The 18,667-nt window shown below is 44.2% G+C and overlaps 1 protein-coding gene across 1 annotated transcript; it reads left to right on the top strand.

Moving 5' to 3' along the window:
• The first annotated feature begins 1,532 nt into the window (after positions 1-1,532).
• Positions 1,533-18,183, top strand: LOC147119838 (putative G protein-coupled receptor 139). Its single transcript, XM_085984158.1, has 3 exons — positions 1,533-1,757; positions 4,226-4,504; positions 17,132-18,183. The coding sequence occupies exons 1-3, from the start codon at positions 1,533-1,535 to the stop codon at positions 18,104-18,106; spliced, it is 1,479 nt and encodes a 492-aa protein (XP_085840284.1). The 3' UTR covers positions 18,107-18,183.
• The last annotated feature ends 484 nt before the right edge of the window (positions 18,184-18,667 follow it).

Raw genomic sequence — 18,667 nt, 5'->3', positions numbered from 1 at the left:
TATATGTGTTAGAGCCCCCGCAATCTCCTCCTTTGCCTCACACAGCAGCCTGGGATACATTTCATCCGGGCCTGGGGATTTATCCATTTTTAGGCCAGCTAAAACCGCCAATACCTCCCCCCGCTCGATGTTAATATGTTCGAGCATATCACAGTCCCCCCGCCCTATTTCTATGTCTACATCGTCCTTCTCCATAGTGAAAACAGACGCAAAAAATTCATTCAGAACCCCTCCTACATCTTCCGGCTCCACACACAGATTGCCACTTTTGTCCCTAATGGGCCCTATTTTTTCCCTAGTTATCCTCTTACCCTTAATATACTTATAAAACATCTTCGGATTTTCCTTTATTTTGCTTGCCAGTGTTATTTCATGGCCCCTCCTTGATCTCCTAATTTCTTTTTTAAGTATCCCCCTGCACTTTTTGTACTCCTCTAGGGCTTCCTCCGTCTTTAGCCTTTTGTATCTACCAAAAGCCCTCCTTTTTTTCCTAATCCATTCCCGTATATCCCCTGACATCCAAGGTTCCCTGTGGTTTTTGGAACCACCCTTGACCTTTACGGGAACATGTTGCCATTGTATGATCTCAATCTCCCTTCTGAAAGCCTCCCATTGCTCCGATGCGGATTTTCCTACAAGTAGCTGATCCCAGTCCATTTTGGCCAGATCCTGCCTTATCCTATTAAAATCGGCCTTCCCCCAATTTAGAACCTTTATTTCCGGCCCATCCCTGTCCTTTTCCATGGCCACCTTAAATCTTACCATATTATGGTCACTATCACCAAAGTGCTCACCTACTAGCACTTTTTCCACTTGGCCGGCCACATTCCCTAGAATTAGGTCCAGTACCGCCCCCTCTCTTGTAGGACTTTCTACATGCTGGCTCAAAAAGCTCTCCTGGATGCACTTTAAGAATTCTACACCCTCTGAGCCTTTCACACTCTGACTATCCCAGTTAATATTGGGATCTTGGATCTGGCTGGACGACAGCCACAGGGATCCCAGGCAACAGCCCAATGAAGTTTTGGGCCCACTCTTGGTCGGAAGTGGGGTTCTGGCGTGATGTTAATGGGCGACCAGAAATTTTGGCTGTTCTACCGGGGGCCCGACAACAAATCATGCTTATTGACACCGGTTCATCCGTTACCATCATCCATACCCCACACCCTGAACACCATGCTGCGGCGGGCATGGGCTGCTTGACATTACAAGGCTTTGATGGGAGGTCAACCTCTGCTTTTAATGGAGAAATGGTAACTATGCGCACAAACAGGATTGATTTGAATGTGACGACCCTGTCTTGATGACAACTGATGGAAGGGGCATATTGGGAAGTGATGTTTCGGAAAGCTACGGGACAATAATTGATTACAATTTGGATCGAGACAGGAGGTAGTGAATTGGTCGAAATATCGGATGCCCACTCCGTATTTGTGATTAAGAGGACTTGCTTGTACGAGGCACTAGATCACACAGATGAGTGAGTCAAAGTATTAATTCAAATGCACGCCCCGACCATCTTCCATACCAGAATGGTACGGATCCTGGAAGTTATTTTTAAGCCCCAGTGTCTGCTTCAGTATGTCGACGACATGTTACTGGCTACTAGTACAATCGAGGGACACCTTGAACTGCTAGATGAACTTTTAACACTGTTAAGCAGTGCAGTCTTGAAAATTAACCCTCGAAAACCTCAGCTTTTGCAGGAACAGGTCACCTATTTGGAAGTGACAATCTCTCCGCAGGGTCTAAGTCCTGTACAGCACAAGATAGAGGTCATTCAATGACTCCCGCTTCCTGTATCCAGGACAGCGCTCCGATCAATTTTGGGACTTGTGGGATACAAGTGTAGTTTTATTCCTGGATTTGCAGAACTTGCAAAGCCCCTCTATGAACTGTTAAAAGGAAAAGAGGAACAGATTTCCTCGTTGTGGGGGTCAGATCACACCGCTGCAGTTAAGAAATTGAAACAGGCTGTTATGCAGGCTACCTGTTTGATATTCCCCGACCAGACACAACCATTCCATCTCGAGTCCGCATCCACCGACCATAGTCTGACTGCGGTGCTATGTCAAGAACAACTGCACAGGTTAAAACCGATTGTATATGCCTCACGGGTTTTGCAGGGGGAAGAACAGATTTATTCAGCATGTGACCGCCACCAACTGGCGACGTTCTGGGCTGGTCAACACTTTACCTACATTAAAGGCTTACAGAGGATCATCTTGCATTCCCCTCACACGCCACTGTACCTCCTTATCAAACCCGGCAATTCATTGATCTCATCCCAACGCATTAGTAAATGGACTTTAGAACTATTACAATGGGGACATTGATATAACCTCCAAACAGACTACTCTTTTACCACTGATGCTTGAGTACGAGGGACACCCTCACAAGTGTCCGCTACCTTTAATAGACTTTGAGTCCCATCCTGTTTTGATAGAAGGAGCCTCTGAAGTATACGTGGATGGCTCCTCCTACCCCATAGAGAGCTCACCTCATACCTGATATGCTGTGGTCCTACCTGAGATGACTCTCAAGTCCAAAAGTAACAAACACTCAAGCCAATATGCAGAGATTTAGGTCCTTCTCATCGCCGTTCGAGAAACTTCTGGCTACCCGGCAAACATTTGGTCTGACAGTGCCTATGCCATCAAAGCCATGCTGTCCCTTGCCCGCTACCAAAAGAATTCCTACTTCTCATCAGGTGGTAAACCCCTAACCCATGGGCCATGGTTATGTCTTATATGGCAGGCGCTAAAGTCAAACAAAAGCCGTGTCACATTGGTAAGGTTAATGCCCACAAGAGAGACCATTCTGCTAACACCCTGGGAAATAATGCAGCAGATGCAGCTGCTAAAGAAGCAGCCCTGACCGGTGATCCCCTCCCTCTACAACTTGTGGAGGTAACCCAGTTGCTGCAGTTAGCAAAGCTCTCAGTTTGGCTTCCCTTCAAACAGAGTATAGCCCATATCAGACAGTCATCAATTGGCATGACCAAGGTAAACTCTTACCAGCACCCACCGCATGGGCCCCCAAGACCCTGATTACTACAAACGGTTCATAACCATTACTTATGTATCAATATGCCCCAGATAAGTACCCGGCTGTCTGTATTCCCACACACCTGGCAGAAGAACTGTTGTTCCTATTCCACTCCCACCCTGTCGGAGGTCATTACTTGGCAGAAGTCACTTTCACAAAGATTGCCTCCACAGCCTGGTGGCCTGATATGAAGGAAGCTCTAAATTTAAATGTTTCCCGATGCATACCGTGTTTGCAGCAAAACCCCACCCTTTGTTCCAGCCGTGCCCTCCTTCGAAGTCAGTCAGGCCGTGATGGTCCCTGGACTCATGTTCAAATTGATTTTATTGGTCCCCCTCCCACCTTCACAGGCCAATTATAAATACGCCCTTGTTGTTATCGACCAGTTCACTAAATGGATTGAGGCCTTCCACTCCTGATCCAACACAGCACTTACTGCGGCCAGATTGTTATTGAGTGAGGTGTTCTGTAGGTGGGGACTGCCACTTCAAGTTGATAGTGATCAGGGCATCCACTTCACTGGTGAAGTTTTTTCCAAATTACAGGAAATTATGGGAATTAAACATAAGCTACATATAGCTCATCATCCCCAATCATCTGGGATAGTGGAAAGAGGCAATCACAGACTGAAATACATGTTGGGAAAATGTGTACAGAGCACCCCACTCAATGGGTCAATATGTTACCCATGTGTTTAATGGCAATTCGGTCCACGCCACATAGGTCCACGGGGATATCACCTTACCAGGCAACGCCTGGGAGGTTGATGAGGACTCCAGGTCATCTAACTTTGACTGGCACCACCCCACTCACGAAACAACCATTTAAACATTCGTGGTTGGAGCACACAGTAGAATATATTGATGAAGTTACCCGACACGTGGCAAAGAATTTAGGGAAATCTATAAACCAAATCAAGAAATACTTCGACCAGAAGTTTCGACCTTTTGAGTATCAGATAGGTGATAAAGTCATGGTACTAAATTATGGGAAAAAGAATAATGCGTTTGACCCCAAATGGAAGGGACCCTACTCAATAGTGGATAAGTTGAATCCAGCCGTGTATCTGGTTCAGTACCCTAAAGGGAGAGTGAAAAAGGCAAATGTAACTAAATGGTACCATATCAATCAGTTATAGACCGTGAAAGAATAAATACTGCACTCTTCTTTCCTCCAGGTGGCCAAAATGGCAGGTCTCAGACGCATAGTTGGACTTCTGATGCTTGTTTCTATCGACCAGACTTCAAACATTATCACCATCCAGAATGGAATCAAGATGCCAACGAACGATATGCCATCGTTAGAATGGGGAGCGGCTTCAGGAGACAGGTGTGATATGATTGTGTACTGTGACTATTGTGAACACGAAAATATGACTAATGGGACTTTGTTTATCCGGGCCAGAGAGGGTGAGGGGATTAAAATAGACTGTCTATGTACTAAAGACAATGATCAAGTAACCCCAAAGATTCAATTAGGAAAAGGAAAGTTTGTAGATCTAGGGTTCGGATTTGACAAAGCGGTTGCGATTACACCAAATAGTGTGGGGATCCCATATCTGGGACAGAATTTGATTGCGCAGAATTAGCCTAAAATACATAAAAGACATAGGGGAATGATAGGATGTTTTAATGTGGAACACAAAGAGAGACCCAGGCAAGGTCAAATACTACAGATGGAAATCAGGGGAAGAACAGAGGAGATATGGTTACAAAGGAAAAGCGACAAGCATAAAAATAGGAGATGCCCATTAATAACAAAAGGACCATCAAATGGATTGGTTGTCACCCGTACCTATAAACAATTGTATAGTGATGTTCGGTACGAAATTAGCCCGGTAATCTTTCATTTTACGGGTGTTCCCTTTCCCGGAAATTAATGTCCTACAGGATAGCACGGATATTATGACCACTTGGTGAGGGAAATGGTAAAGGATTTTTTAGACAAGAACCATGCCCAAGACCGATGGGGTTCATGGGATGTAGAACAGACTTACGTAATAATCAACATTTCAAGTCACAACAGTAGCCACTTGAGAACAAAGAGAGGCCTGGGAGAACGGTTAGGGATAGGAGCCACCGCTTGAACAGCGTAGATATAGAAACTATGTGGGAACATGATGAGGTAATGAGAAGAGTTGAAAGGCCTTCTATCAACATGAAGAAGGGAGATTCAGACACCATACAGGAATTGGAGAATATGCTGATAACCACACAAGAAACAGAAATATACAGACAAATTCAGGATCATTTTAACATTACGACAAGAGCGATTAGTAAAACAGAACAAGACATCTCAAGGGCTATGGTATATTCAATTTATGGGAGTTACATGATGGACTAAGTGATGGCAGGGTTAATGAAATACAACATAACCGAGTCGCCTCATTTGCCAATAATTCCGTGATTAGCATGTGGCTCCATTATGATAAGGACTATAATGTAAAAGAGGCAAGAAAACAGGGATTAGTATATTTAGTGAGAGGAAATGGGGATTATGACAGTCAGCCAATCGTTCCTGTCGTACTGTGGCTGCTGCAGGTACACAAGATGAGAACTGGGAAGTATTTAAGGTGGAATTGATAAGGATGCGAGAAGGAAGTTTCCATAAGTCTTTTGCATCACCCCCCCTCACCCTAATTAAACGAAATAATACCTGGGACAGAACAAATATCAAATCAAAATCAAATCAAATCAACTTTTATTGTCATTGTTAGTGCACAAGTGCAGTACAACGAAATGTAGGCTTGCGGCTCCCGAGAGTGTACATTTGGATTAAGACATTTAAACATTCAACATACATTTGGCTTGTAGTATATTAACATAAACATAACCATAATAAAGTGCATTGGCAGGTGTGCAGGCGTTAGAGTTTATTTGTGGAGTTCAGTAGGATGACAGCCCTGGGAAAGAAGCTGTTCCTAAATCTGGTCGTACGGGTGCGAATGCATCTGTAGCGTCTCCCAGATGGCAGGAGGGCGAACAGACTGTGGCTGGGGTGGGTAGGGTCTTTGATGATGGACCATGACCTCCGTAGACAGTGTTTCTGGTATATGTGCTCTATGCTCGGTAGCCGGGTGCCGGTAATGCGTTGGGCAGTTTTGACTACCCGCTGCAGGGCTTTCCGGTCATAGTAGCTACAGCTGCTATATGGGGTGTTGCACCGAATATAGTGGAGTTTACATGTGCAGGTGCGATGTCAGGACGTCAAGACGGCCCGCCTGTGGGTTCACACTAGACCCAGACACACCCCTCTGTAGTATGAATGTGCAGAGGTGGGGATTAGACCGGATAAATTATGTTTATCTACAAATGGGCAGCTATTGCGTCACCACTCGTGCTAAATCATATCAGAATGGGCAGGATGAATATCCAATAGATTATCCTACCTTTAGCTTTAAACCCATACATACGGTCCGAATAGGCAGCCACACCCTCCTACCTGTAATGATTCACAACATTATCGAACTAAGAGTGAACTTTTCAATGCAAGCAGAAGCCCTGAGAGCAGTGGTTAACTTTGGACATCCAATTCCACCCCATCCCTAAATCTTAAAGCCATTTTAAAGAGAACTTCAACTTCACAAATACACTTAGTCAAGATGCAACACGGCAATGATAGAACCCAGAGAGAGAATATGATCCTAGGGAGTAGCAGTTGGTGGGAAACCACATATAACGTGGGACAACACCCACTGTACAGAATGATTTCTATGGCAATCCTACCCATCCAAATAATATTAACGTTTACTGTATTGATTATGATATGTTATCTGTGTAGGGTAATCCGTAGAGTTTCTAGGCGTGCTATAACTATGCATAACTTAGACTTACAGCAATGCTTGGTAGAAAGCAGATTGAGGTATTCGAGGAATCAATGTTGAAAACATTTCATCCTCGAGCTGGGAATTTGTAAGATATTTAGCAGATGAGAATCATATATGTATAAATTCAAGTGTAGCCATTGACCAGATAATATTACCCATAAATACTCCTGGGTAACTAGAACTTGTTCAAAATGCAGCTGCAGACAGTTCAAAAGCAGTTTTGACTAAGTTTTGATAGCAAACAGCCACAGACTTCAAGTGAATGTCAAATCATTAAATTGCTAAGTAAAACATATTATAATGCTGTTGGAACTTAGAATTCGCTTAACAAAACTAATTGCAACAATAATTAGAACCAATAATTAGTATAAGGAGATAAAATGAGAGAGATAATGGAAGTTAAAGTATTTATCTGGTCGATTAAAGTGAGATAGTCTGGATACATCAAGACCAGTGAAACAGCACTGAAATGATCTGGGCCCTTGGTATAAAGGCCTTGTACTGCTTGAGGCATGAAATGAAAGAGATATGGTAAATTCCAATGGGGTGAAAAGCTATAAACAAGATAACACAACAGCAGAACAGGTTTAATGGAAATGTACTGGAAAAGGAGTGGCCATGTTATTGGCATTAACCTGAGTGACAATGGTATTTTGACCATTAGAAACAATGGTGATTTTGTTAAAGACCATATATAGGCACTGGCCATCCAAACTGTTGATAAGGAATGGGTTAAAACCTCGATATTCAAAGAACAGTTTTACACAGAGTTTTGCTGCGAAGATAGAGAACAGACCTGCGACGACGTTGCCTCTGTCCGAAGGGCTCCAGAAACTAAGGGCTGTGAGCTATTTGTTACTATCGCCTAATATTAAGTATTGATTATGCTGTAAGTTTAATAAATCTGATGTATTGCACAACCATTCTGGCTGCTGCCTATTTGTGCCTTGTCCAAGAACTCTGAGTGGTCAAACTGATTGACTCACAAAGTCGAACATATCCTTCCTGAGGTGCATTACTCGGAGCTGATAAGGCTCAGGTGCACAATGATCAACTCCTGTTGCTATGTTCTTATGTTCATATGCTTGTAGTCCAGTGTTGTAGCTTCACCAGTTTGGCATCTCATTGTCAGGTACGCAAGGTGATGCTTTTCGTCATGCTTTTCTACACTCTTCATTGAACCAGGATTGTTGACCAGAATTGATGGTGATAGATCGTCAGGCATATGCCACGCCATGAGGTTGCAGATTGTAGTGGAATTAGTAACAATACTGTGGAGGAGGAATTCCTAGAGTGGAACACCTAGATGGTTTCCTGGACCAATATGTCGATGAACCAACTAGAGATCAGGCCATCTTAGACTGGGTACTATGTAACGAGAAAGGGTTAATTAGCAATCATGTTGTGCGAAGCCCATTGGGGAGGAGCGATCATAATATTATAAAATTCTTCATTAAAATGAAGATTGAAGTAGTTGACTCAGGGACTAAGGTCCTGAATTTAAATAAAGGAAACTACGATGATATGAGGCACGAGTTGGCTAGGATGGATTGGGGAACGTTACTTAAATGGTTGATGGTGGATAGGCAATGGCAAACATTTAAAGATCGCATGGATGAGCTACAGAATTTGTTCATCCCTGTTTGGCATGAAAGTAAAACAAAAGAGATGACTCAACCGTGGCTAACAAGGGAAATTAGGGATCGCATAAGATCCATGGAGAGGACATATAATGTGGCCAGAAAAAGCAGCAAACCTGAGGATTGGGAGCAGTTTAGGATTCAGCAAAGGAGGACAAAGGGATTAATTAAGAGGGGGAAAAAGATTATAAGAGTAAGCTTTCAGGGAACATAAAAACTGACTGTAAAAGCTTCTATAGATATGTGAAGAGAAAAAGATTGGTGAAGTCAAACGTAGGTCCCTTGCAGTCAGAATCAGGGGAATTTATATTGGGAAAAAAAGAAATGGCAGAACAATTAAATACATACTTTGCTTCTGTCTTCACAAAGGAAGACACAAATAACCTCCCAGAGATGTCGGGGAACATAGGGTCTAATGAGAGGGAAACATAGAAGATTGGAGCAGAAGAAGGCCATTCGGCCCCTCGAGCCTGCTCCGCCATTCAATGCGATCATGGCTGATCATCCAAATTCAGTACCCGGTCCCTGCTTTCTCCCCATACCCCTTGATCCCTTTAGCCTTAAGAAATATATCCAACTCCTTCTTGAAAATATTCAATGAAATGGCCTCCACCGCCTTCTGTGGTAGAGAGTTCCACAGGTTCACGACTCTCTGGGTGAAGAAATTCCTCCTAATTTCTGTTGTAAATGGCCTACCCTTTATCCTTAGACTGTGTCCCCTGGTTCTGAACTCCCCGACCATCGGGAACATCCTTCCTGCAGCTAGTCTGTCCAGTCCTGTCAGAACTTTATAAGTTTCAATGAGATCACCTCTCATTCTTCTAAACTCCAGTGAGTACAAGCCCAATCGATCCAATTTCTCCTCATACGTCATACCTGCCATCCCAGGTATCAGCCTGGTGAATCTTCTCTGAAATCCTTCCATGGCAAGAACATCCTTCCTCAGATAAGGCGATCAAAACAGCACACAATACCAAGATGTGGTCTCACCAAGGCCCTGTAGAACTGCAGCAAGACATCCTTGTTCCTGTAATCGAACCTCCTCGCTATGAAAGCCAACATACCATTTGCCTTCTTAACCGCCTGCTGCACCTGCATGCTTACCTTCAGCAACTGGTGCACAAGGAGACCCAGGTCTCGTTGCACTTCCTCTTCTCCCAATCTATTACCATTTAGATAATAATCTGCCTTCCTGTATTTACCACCAAAATGGACAACCTCACATTTATCCACGTTATATTGCATCTGCCATGGTTCTGCCCAATCACCCAACATGTCCAAATCGTCCTAGAGTTACTCGACATCCTCCTCACCACACACACGCCCACCCAGCTTTGTGTCGTCTGCAAATTTGGAGATATTACATCTAGTTCCTTTGTCTAGATCATTAATATATATTGTGAATAGCTGGGGTCCAAGGACTGACCCCTGTGGTACCCCACTAGTCACTGCCTGCCACTCGGAAAAAGGCCCGTTTATTCCAACTCTTTGATTTCTGTCTGCCAACCAGTTCTCTATCCAGTCAATAGCTTGCCCTCAATCACATGTACCTTAACTTTACACGCTAATCTCTTATGCGGGACCTATCGAAGGCCTTCTGAAAGTCCAGATACACCACATCCATTGAATAAAATGAATTGAATGAAATCAATAGTTGTAGGGAAATGGTGTTAGGGAAATTGACGGGATTGCAGGCCGATAAATCCCCAGGGCCTGATAATCTGCATCCTAGGCTACTTAAGGAAGTGGCCCTAGAAATAGTAGATGCGTTGCTGGTCATCTTCCAAAATTCTATAGAATCTGGGACAGTTCCCATGGATTGGAGGAGAGCTAATGTAGCCCCACGAATTAAAAAAGCTGGTAGAGAGAAAACGGGGAATTATATTAAGGCTGACATCGGTAATGGGGGAAATGCTAGAGTCCATTATAAATGATGCAATAGCAGAGCACTTGGAAAACAGTGACAGGATCAGACAAAGTCAACATGGATTTACAAAAGGTAAATCATGCTTGACTAATCTACTGGAATTTTTTGAGGATGTAACTGGTAGAATGGATAAGGGAGAACCAGTGGATGTGGTGCAGACTTTCAGAAGGCTTTCGATAAGGTCCCGCATCAGAGATTAGCGTGCAAAGTTAAAGCACATGGGATTGGGGTAAGGTAATGTCTTGGATAGAGAGCAGGTTGGTAGACAGGAAGCAAAGAGTTGGAATAAACGAGTCCTTTTCGCGAGTGGCAGGCAGTCGCTAGTGGTGTACTGCAGGGATCGATGCTTGTACCCCAGCTATTCACAATACATATAAATGATCTAAACGAGGGAACTAGATGTAACATCTCCAAGTTTGCAGAGTGTGTGCTGTGAGCAGGATGCTGAGAAACTACAGGATGATTTGGACAGGTTGGGTGATTGGGCAGAAGCATGGCAAATGCAGTATAATGTGGATAAATGCGAGGTTATCCACTTTGGTGGCAAAAACAGGAAGACAGATTATTATCTGAACGGCAATAGATTGGGAAAAGGGGAAGTGCAATGAGACCTGGGTGTCTTTGTGCACCAGTCGCTGAAGGTAAGCATGCCAGTGCAGCAGGAGGTTAAGAAGGCACATGGTATGTTGGCCTTCATAGCGAGGATTCGAGTACAGGAGCAAGTATGTCTTGCTGCATTTGTACAGGGCCTTGGTGAGACCACACCTTGAGTATTGTGTGCAGTTTTGGTCAACTTATCTGAAGAAGGATGTTCTTGCCATGGAGAGAGTGCAGCAAAGATTCACCAGACTGATACCTGGGATGGCAGGAATGAAGTATGTGTAAAATTCTAACAGGTCTTGATAGACTGGATGCAGGAAGGATGTTCCCGATGGTGGGGGAGTCCAGAACCAGGGGTCACAGTCTAAGGATAAGGGGTAAACCATTTAGGACTGAGATGAGGAGGAATTTCTTCACCCAGGGATTGGTGAACCTGTGGAATTCTCTACCACACAAGGCAGTTGAGGTCAATTCATTAAATATATTCAAGAAGGAGTTAGATATATTTCTTAAGGCTAAAGGGATCAAGGGATATGGGGAGAAAGCAGGGACAGGGTACTGAATTTGGATGATCAGCCATGATCTCATTAAATGGCAGAACAGGCTCGAGGGGCCGAATGGCATACTCCTGCTCCTATCTTCTATGTTTCTCTAAAATTCTGCTGCTGGTAATGGACCAGAGCCCCTCATGGATTCTCAGTTTTGAGATTCTAGAACTGTTCTTAATCTCTCACTCTTAGTGCGGTCGGAGCGTCACACAAAACGATGGAGGGTGTCCTCAGTGTGATGACAGGACTTGGTCTCCACAAGGAATGTGCGGTGGTCACTTCTATCAATGCTGCCATGGATAGATGTAAACGTGACAGGTAGATTGGTGACGACGAGGTTAAGTAAGTTTTTCCCTGGTGTTGGTTCTCTCACCACCGGGTGCAAGCCCAGTCTGACAGTTATGTCCTTCAGGACTCGGCCAGCTCGGTCAGGGGTGGTACTAACGAGCCACACTTGTTGATGGACATTGGAATCCCCCACCTATTTTATATTCTGTCACTTTGCTATCCTCAGTGCTTCTTCCAGTGGTGTTCAACATGGAGCAGTATTGATTCGTCAGCTGAGGGTGGGCGGTAGGTGGTAATCAGCAGGAGGTTTCCTGGCCCATATCTGAGCTGAAACCATGAGTTTCCATGGGGTAGAACATCAAGGTGAGGACTCTCAGGGCCACACACCCTTACTGTATACCACTGTACCTCCATCTCTGGTGGTCTGTCCTACTGGTGGGACAGGACATACCCAAGGATGGTGATGGAGGAATTTGGGACCTTAGCTGATGGGTATGATTTTGGGAATATGACTATCAAGCTGTTGATGACCTAGTCTATGAGGCAGTTCCCTGAACTTTTGTCACCTGTCCCCAGACGTTAGTGAGGAGGAATTTGCATGGTGGGCCGGGCTGGGTGTGCCTTTGTTGTATCCGAATTCCACCCCTACATCACAGCCCAAAGTTCCACCCGGTGTTATTCTTTTGTTCCTTTCTAGCTGTTTGATACAACTGCCTGGTTCGCTCGACCGCTTGAGCGGACAGTTATGAGTCAACCACATTTCTGTGGGATTGGAGTCACATTTACGCCAGACCAGGTAAGAACAATAGGTTTCCTTTCCTAAAGGACATAGCGTTTCCCTTTAACACCATTTAACCTCCATTGTATCCTTCTATTGCATTAAAAATAAAGGTAAACTTGACACATTAACTTGCTTATTCGGTGATTGTATGCAACATTAAGCTAAAGTACCTAATGTAAATAATGATGTCACCTAACTTGTTTGTTCAATGACTGTAACTAACATTAATGTTGATGTTATCTAATTGTGGCTCTGGGGTTTGACAACAGGTATAATAAAGGATCATTTGAATGTCGAACAGAGCGCATGTGGGCTCCCGAACAGATGTCGCTGATTCTCAGAGAAAATGCACTCCCCGCCCAGAGGCCTAGTGTATGCCGTTTACTACACTGCCCTTGCAGCTATCGCTGTTCCAGGTAAAGTATTGCAGTAAGTTATTCATTATCTCATTAAATGTTAGCCTTTATCTCAAGGGGGCTGGAATACTAAAGCTCTGCTTCGACCGCATCTGAAGAACTGCAGTCAGTTCTGGGCACCGCACCTCAGGAAGGATTTATTGGCCTTGGAGGGGGCGCAGCCCAGATTCACCAGAATGGTACCGGGCTGAGAGGGTTAACTTATGAGAACAGGTTGCATAAACGTGTTTTGTATTCTGGAGTATAGAAATGTATTGGGTGTTTAAGACGATAAAATGATTTGTTAGGGTAGAAACAGATAATTTTTCCCTCTGGTGCAGACGTCCAGCAGAAGGAGGTATGATCTTAAAATTAAAGCCAGGCTGTTCAGGGTTGATGTCAGGAAGCACTTCACACAAAGAGTCGTGGAAATCTGGAACTGGCACTCCCAAAAACCTTTTCAGACTAGGTAAATTCAAAATGTCAAAGCTCAGATTGATAGCTTTTAGTTAGGGACAGAATATTAATGTTATCACTGTTCCAATGAAGCTCAACTTAAGCTCGAGGAACAGCAGCTCATCTTTCGATTCGGCACTTTACAGCCTTCCAGGCTCAGCACTGAGTTCAGTAATTTCAGATCATAACCTTTGGCCCAATTTATCGGACAGCAGGTTCTGATTCTGGCACACCCCTTAACTCCTCCTCTAGACCCATCTTTTGTTCTTTTATTTGTTCCATTGCCAACGTCTTTTGCATTGCACCATCATCCCTTTTGTCATGAGATCTCACCAGCCTTCCACCCTATCATTGACCTTCCCTTTTGTTCTTTCCTCCTATCCCCACTTTCCCTGCCTCGGTACTTGCTTAAAACCTGTCACATCTGTAACATTTTTCAGTTCTGATGAAAGGTCATCGACCTAAAATATGAACTTTATTTCCCTCGCGGCAGATGCTGCTTAACGGGCTGAGTAATTCCAGCATTTTATGTTTCATTCCAGTTTTCCTGCATCTGCAGTATTTTGCTTTGGTGAGGTTAAGGGATTTGGTGCCAAGGCGGTAAATGGAGTTAAGTTACACAACAGCCGTGATCTCATTGGATGGTGGAACAGGCTGACAGGGCTGACTGGCCTCCTCCTGTAGCTATGTTCCTCATCTGTTCATCGGCTGTGAAACAAGCAGAGAACGCCAACAGGTGTAACAATCTGTAGAATGCAGAAATCCCGCACATCTGTTCTAAGACAAGCCCATCAATGAACTGAAGAGCCCCTGGATAATGTGAGTGGAAGATGGGGACAGTGAACGTGGTCCTCTGACCGTCTCAGAATTGAACACACGATGAAAACACAAAGGGATATCAATTAATAGACATGGCTGCAGGAATTACAGAAAATTTCTGTTTTTCATTCAGTAACATTTTTAATAACGGATTTAATAATGAATTCAATGAGTTACTTGGATTCCAGAATGATGTCGCTCCTGGCTGAATGTCTCAAACTTTTTTAGTCACCAAATAACAACTGCTGAACTAATGCAACAAGTAATGAAATTGTGATTTGGTTTTAAAGAATGAACTGACTGAAGGTATGTTATAGATCTGCGTGTCAATGATAATTCAGAACAATGAAGTAAGTGACAGGATTCATTAATACTCCATTTCCTAGGAATATGCATCCTGGGCTCCTGCTCCCATCTGTTCGTTTTATCTCTCCCTGCTCTCCCAATCCGTTAGGATTCTCTCTCCCTGCTCTCCCAATCCATTAGGATTCTCTATCTCTGCTCTCCCCATCCATTCGGTTTATCTCTCCCTGCTCTCCCCATCCATTCGGTTTATGTCTCCCTGCTCTCCCCATCCGTTCGGTTTATCTCTCCCTGCTCTCCCCATCCATTCGGTTTATCTCTCCCTGCTCTCCCCATCCATTCGGTTTATCTCTCCCTGCTCTCCGCATCCATTCGGTTTCTCTCTCCCTGCTCTCCCCATCCATTCGGTTTATCTCTCCCTGCTCTCCCCATCCATTCGGTTTATCTCTCCCTGCTCTCCCCATCCATTCGGTTTATCTCTCCCTGCTCTCCCCATCCATTCGGTTTATCTCTCCCTGCTCTCCCCATCCATTCAGTTTATCTCTCCCTGCTCTCCCCATCCGTTTGGTTTATCTCTCCCTGCTCTCCCCATCCATTCGGTTTATCTCTCCCTGCTCTCCCCATCCATTCGGTTTATCTCTCCCTGCTCTCCACATCCATTCGGTTTATCTCTCCCTGCTCTCCCCATCCATTCGGTTTATCTCTCCCTGCTCTCCCCATCCATTCAGTTTATCTCTCCCTGCTCTCCCCATCCATTTGGTTTATCTCTCCCTGCTCTCCCCATCCGTTTGGTTTATCTCTCCCTGCTCTCCCCGTCCATTCGGTTTATCTCTCCCTGCTCTCCCCATCCATTCAGTTTATCTCTCACTGCTCTCCCCATCCATTCAGTTTATCTCTCCCTGCTCTCCCCATCCGTTTGGTTTATCTCTCCCTGCTCTCCCCATCCGTTTGGTTTATCTCTCCCTGCTCTCCCCATCCATTCGGATTATCTCTCCCTGCTCTCCCCATCCATTCGGATTTTCTCTCCCTGCTCTCCCCATCCTGTCGGTTTATCTCTCACTGCTCTCCCCATCCATTCAGTTTATCTCTCCCTGCTCTCCCCATCCATTCGGATTATCTCTCCCTGCTCTCCCCATCCTGTCGGTTTATCTCTCCCTGCTCTCCCCATCCATTCGGATTATCTCTCCCTGCTCTCCCCATCCATTCGGATTATCTCTCCCTGCTCTCCCCATCCTGTCGGTTTATCTTTCCCTGCTCTCCCCATCCATTCTGTTTATCTCTCGCTGCTCTCCCCATCCGTTCAGTTTATCTCTCCCTGCTCTCCCCATCCGTTCAGTTTATCTCTCATTGCTCCAGTCCGTTCTGTTGGTGTAACTTCTCTCCCAAACCAGCTGTTCCGGGTTTCTCTGCTGCAAACTCCACTCACCCCGAAAGCTCTTTCTCATCTTCAATGATTCAAATTCTAACTCTTTCCTCCAACCCAGTGCACATGCTCAAACCTCAGGACTGACTCTTGGATTCCTCTGTTAGATTGGAGACCCATTCCTGTCCACCAGATTCCCGACTCACTTTTACTTCTTCGTCCATTTGGAAATCCAAATGTAATCCGAAAGTTTCTTGCCCCAGTTTCACTATGGCTCAATTTGCCTCCTCCACTGACCCTGGATGTTCTTTGATGTGCCCTTCCATTGTAATCCATGTATTTTTTTCCAGCTGTAGTTCATAATCCAGTTAGTACAGCTCTGGCCACTCAGTCCAAGAGTTATCAATTTAACGTCCCTCTCCAGGCCCTCAGTCCATAGGTTGACACTAGGGAGTATTGAGGGAGCGCTGTTCTCACGCGAGACGTTAAACCAATGTCCCAGTCAGATGTTTGGGATGGAAGTTCAGGATTGCATTGGAATATTGAAGAAGGACCGGCAGATCTCCTGCTGATCTGGACAATAGTATTTTTCAAACAATGCCATAATTCCCAGGCTAACAGGTCATAGTCTTCCTGTTATTTATGGGGGCTGGCTCATATAGACTGGCTTTGTGAATATGAAGCGGCTCAAATATATTGAGAGACCTGTCAATGGGTCACATCAATACAAGGCTCCACAATCACTGTTTCATTGTTGCAATATTCATTTCAAATTTGTTTTGATATTTTTTATATTTGTTACTATGCTTATTGTGTGGTTTTCAATCAATTATCTTAAATCTGTCTATATTGCTTTATCATTCATTTTATTCATCATTATACAATCGAACCATTTAACTTATTTGAATTACCATTTATTTTAATGGCTTTTGTTTCCCTATCAGATAAAATATTCTTCTTCATTGACTGGAGGTCTCTAGTCTGTCTCAGCGCCAATTTGGATATCTATATCAGTTCCAATCGCTATAAGAATCAAAGCTGGGACATAGGATACTAGGAGCAGGAGGTAGCCATGAAACCCTTCGAGCCTGTTCCGCAATTCAGTGAGATCATGTCTGATCTGTAGACACTTTATAGAGTTTCGGTCAATATATTACTTCTACTGGAGTCTATTATGTAACTTTTCGTCTCCCTCTGTCTCTCTTTACAGTTAATTTAGTGGCGATTGTGATCCTTTCCCGAGGAAGGTGCGGTCTCTCCAGATGTATCACTCGGTACCTGGTGTCCATGGCAGTGACGGATCTCTTGGTCATTATCACCGCAGTGATATTAAACCGGATTCCTAGCATTTATTTTCCAGGTAGCTTCCTGTCCATTACGCCCGTATGTAGTCTCAGCATTACGTTAATTTATGCAGCCAGAGACAGTTCTGTCTGGTTAACGGTCGCTTTCACCTTCGATCGATTTGTGGCCATTTGTTGCCAGAAGCTGAAAACAAAATATTGCACTGAGGAAACCGCAGCTGTTGTTATCGGAACGGTTTGTGCACTGGCATGTTCTAAAAGCATTCCCTGGTATTTTATGCACGAGCCCATCTACATAATTAACAATGTCCCGTGGTATTGCAGGCAGAAGGATATCCGTTATACATCAATTGCATGGACAGCATTTGACTGGTCTGATCGTCTTTTAACCCCTTGTCTCCCATTCCTCCTGATCTTCCTGCTTAATGCTCTGACCGTCAGATACATTCTCGCAGCCAGTAGAGCCCGCAGGAGACTCCGGGCCCACAGCAATGGAGAGAATCAGAGTGACCCAGAGATGGAGAGCCGGAGAAAGTCCATCGTTTTACTCTTCGCCATCTCGGGCACTTTCATCCTGTTGTGGATGACGTATGTTGTAGATTTCTTTTATCAGCGTTTTACAATTGATTATAAAGTCAAAGGCTTCAGTGACCCTAAATTTATTCTACAAGAAAGCGGAAATATGCTTCAGCTGTTGAGTTCTTGCACCAACACCTTTATTTATGCAGTGACTCAGAGTAAATTCAGATTGGAGTTAAAGAACGCGGTCATATATCCACTGAATGTACTTGGTAAATTAATAAAATAATGAAAGTATAAACCCCAGGATTAATTCTGCCTTTTGAGAATTGTCCATGGACTGCTTTAAAGTTTGTGAAACAATGCTATTGGTATAAGGTGAATTCAATAAATCTGTTCATTTGTGTGTTGGCACCTGATCAAATAGACATGAAATCTGCTGGATTGCTGTATTGTGAAACAGTAACGGGAACCTCCCACCCCTACCTTGTCTGGCCTACATGTTCTCCAGTCCCACACTAAACAAACGTTTCTTCGTACTGGCATGACAAATTATTCACACTAATTATTCATGATAATTTAGACTTTGGAATCAAAAACACAATTTCTAAATTTGCAGGTGACACCACATTGGTGGGATCGTCACTACTGAGGAGGACTGCAACAAATTACAGGAATACATTAACAAACTTGAAGAATGGTCATGTAGTTGGCAAATGCATTTCAAAACAGCTAAATGTGAGGTATTACATTTTGGTAGGACGAATAGGGAGGTCACTTATCACCCTCCCAGTGGAGGGTGCAACTCTGGGTGGGGTAGAGGAGCACGGTGGCATAGTGGTTAGCACTG

Source organism: Somniosus microcephalus, chromosome 4 (assembly GCF_052327205.1).
Source record: "Somniosus microcephalus isolate GS21.2 chromosome 4, FLI_Smic_1.0, whole genome shotgun sequence".
Lineage (NCBI taxonomy): Eukaryota > Metazoa > Chordata > Chondrichthyes > Squaliformes > Somniosidae > Somniosus > Somniosus microcephalus.
Note: the sequence above shows the minus strand (reverse complement) of the source record. Positions and strands in the feature narration are given on the sequence as shown.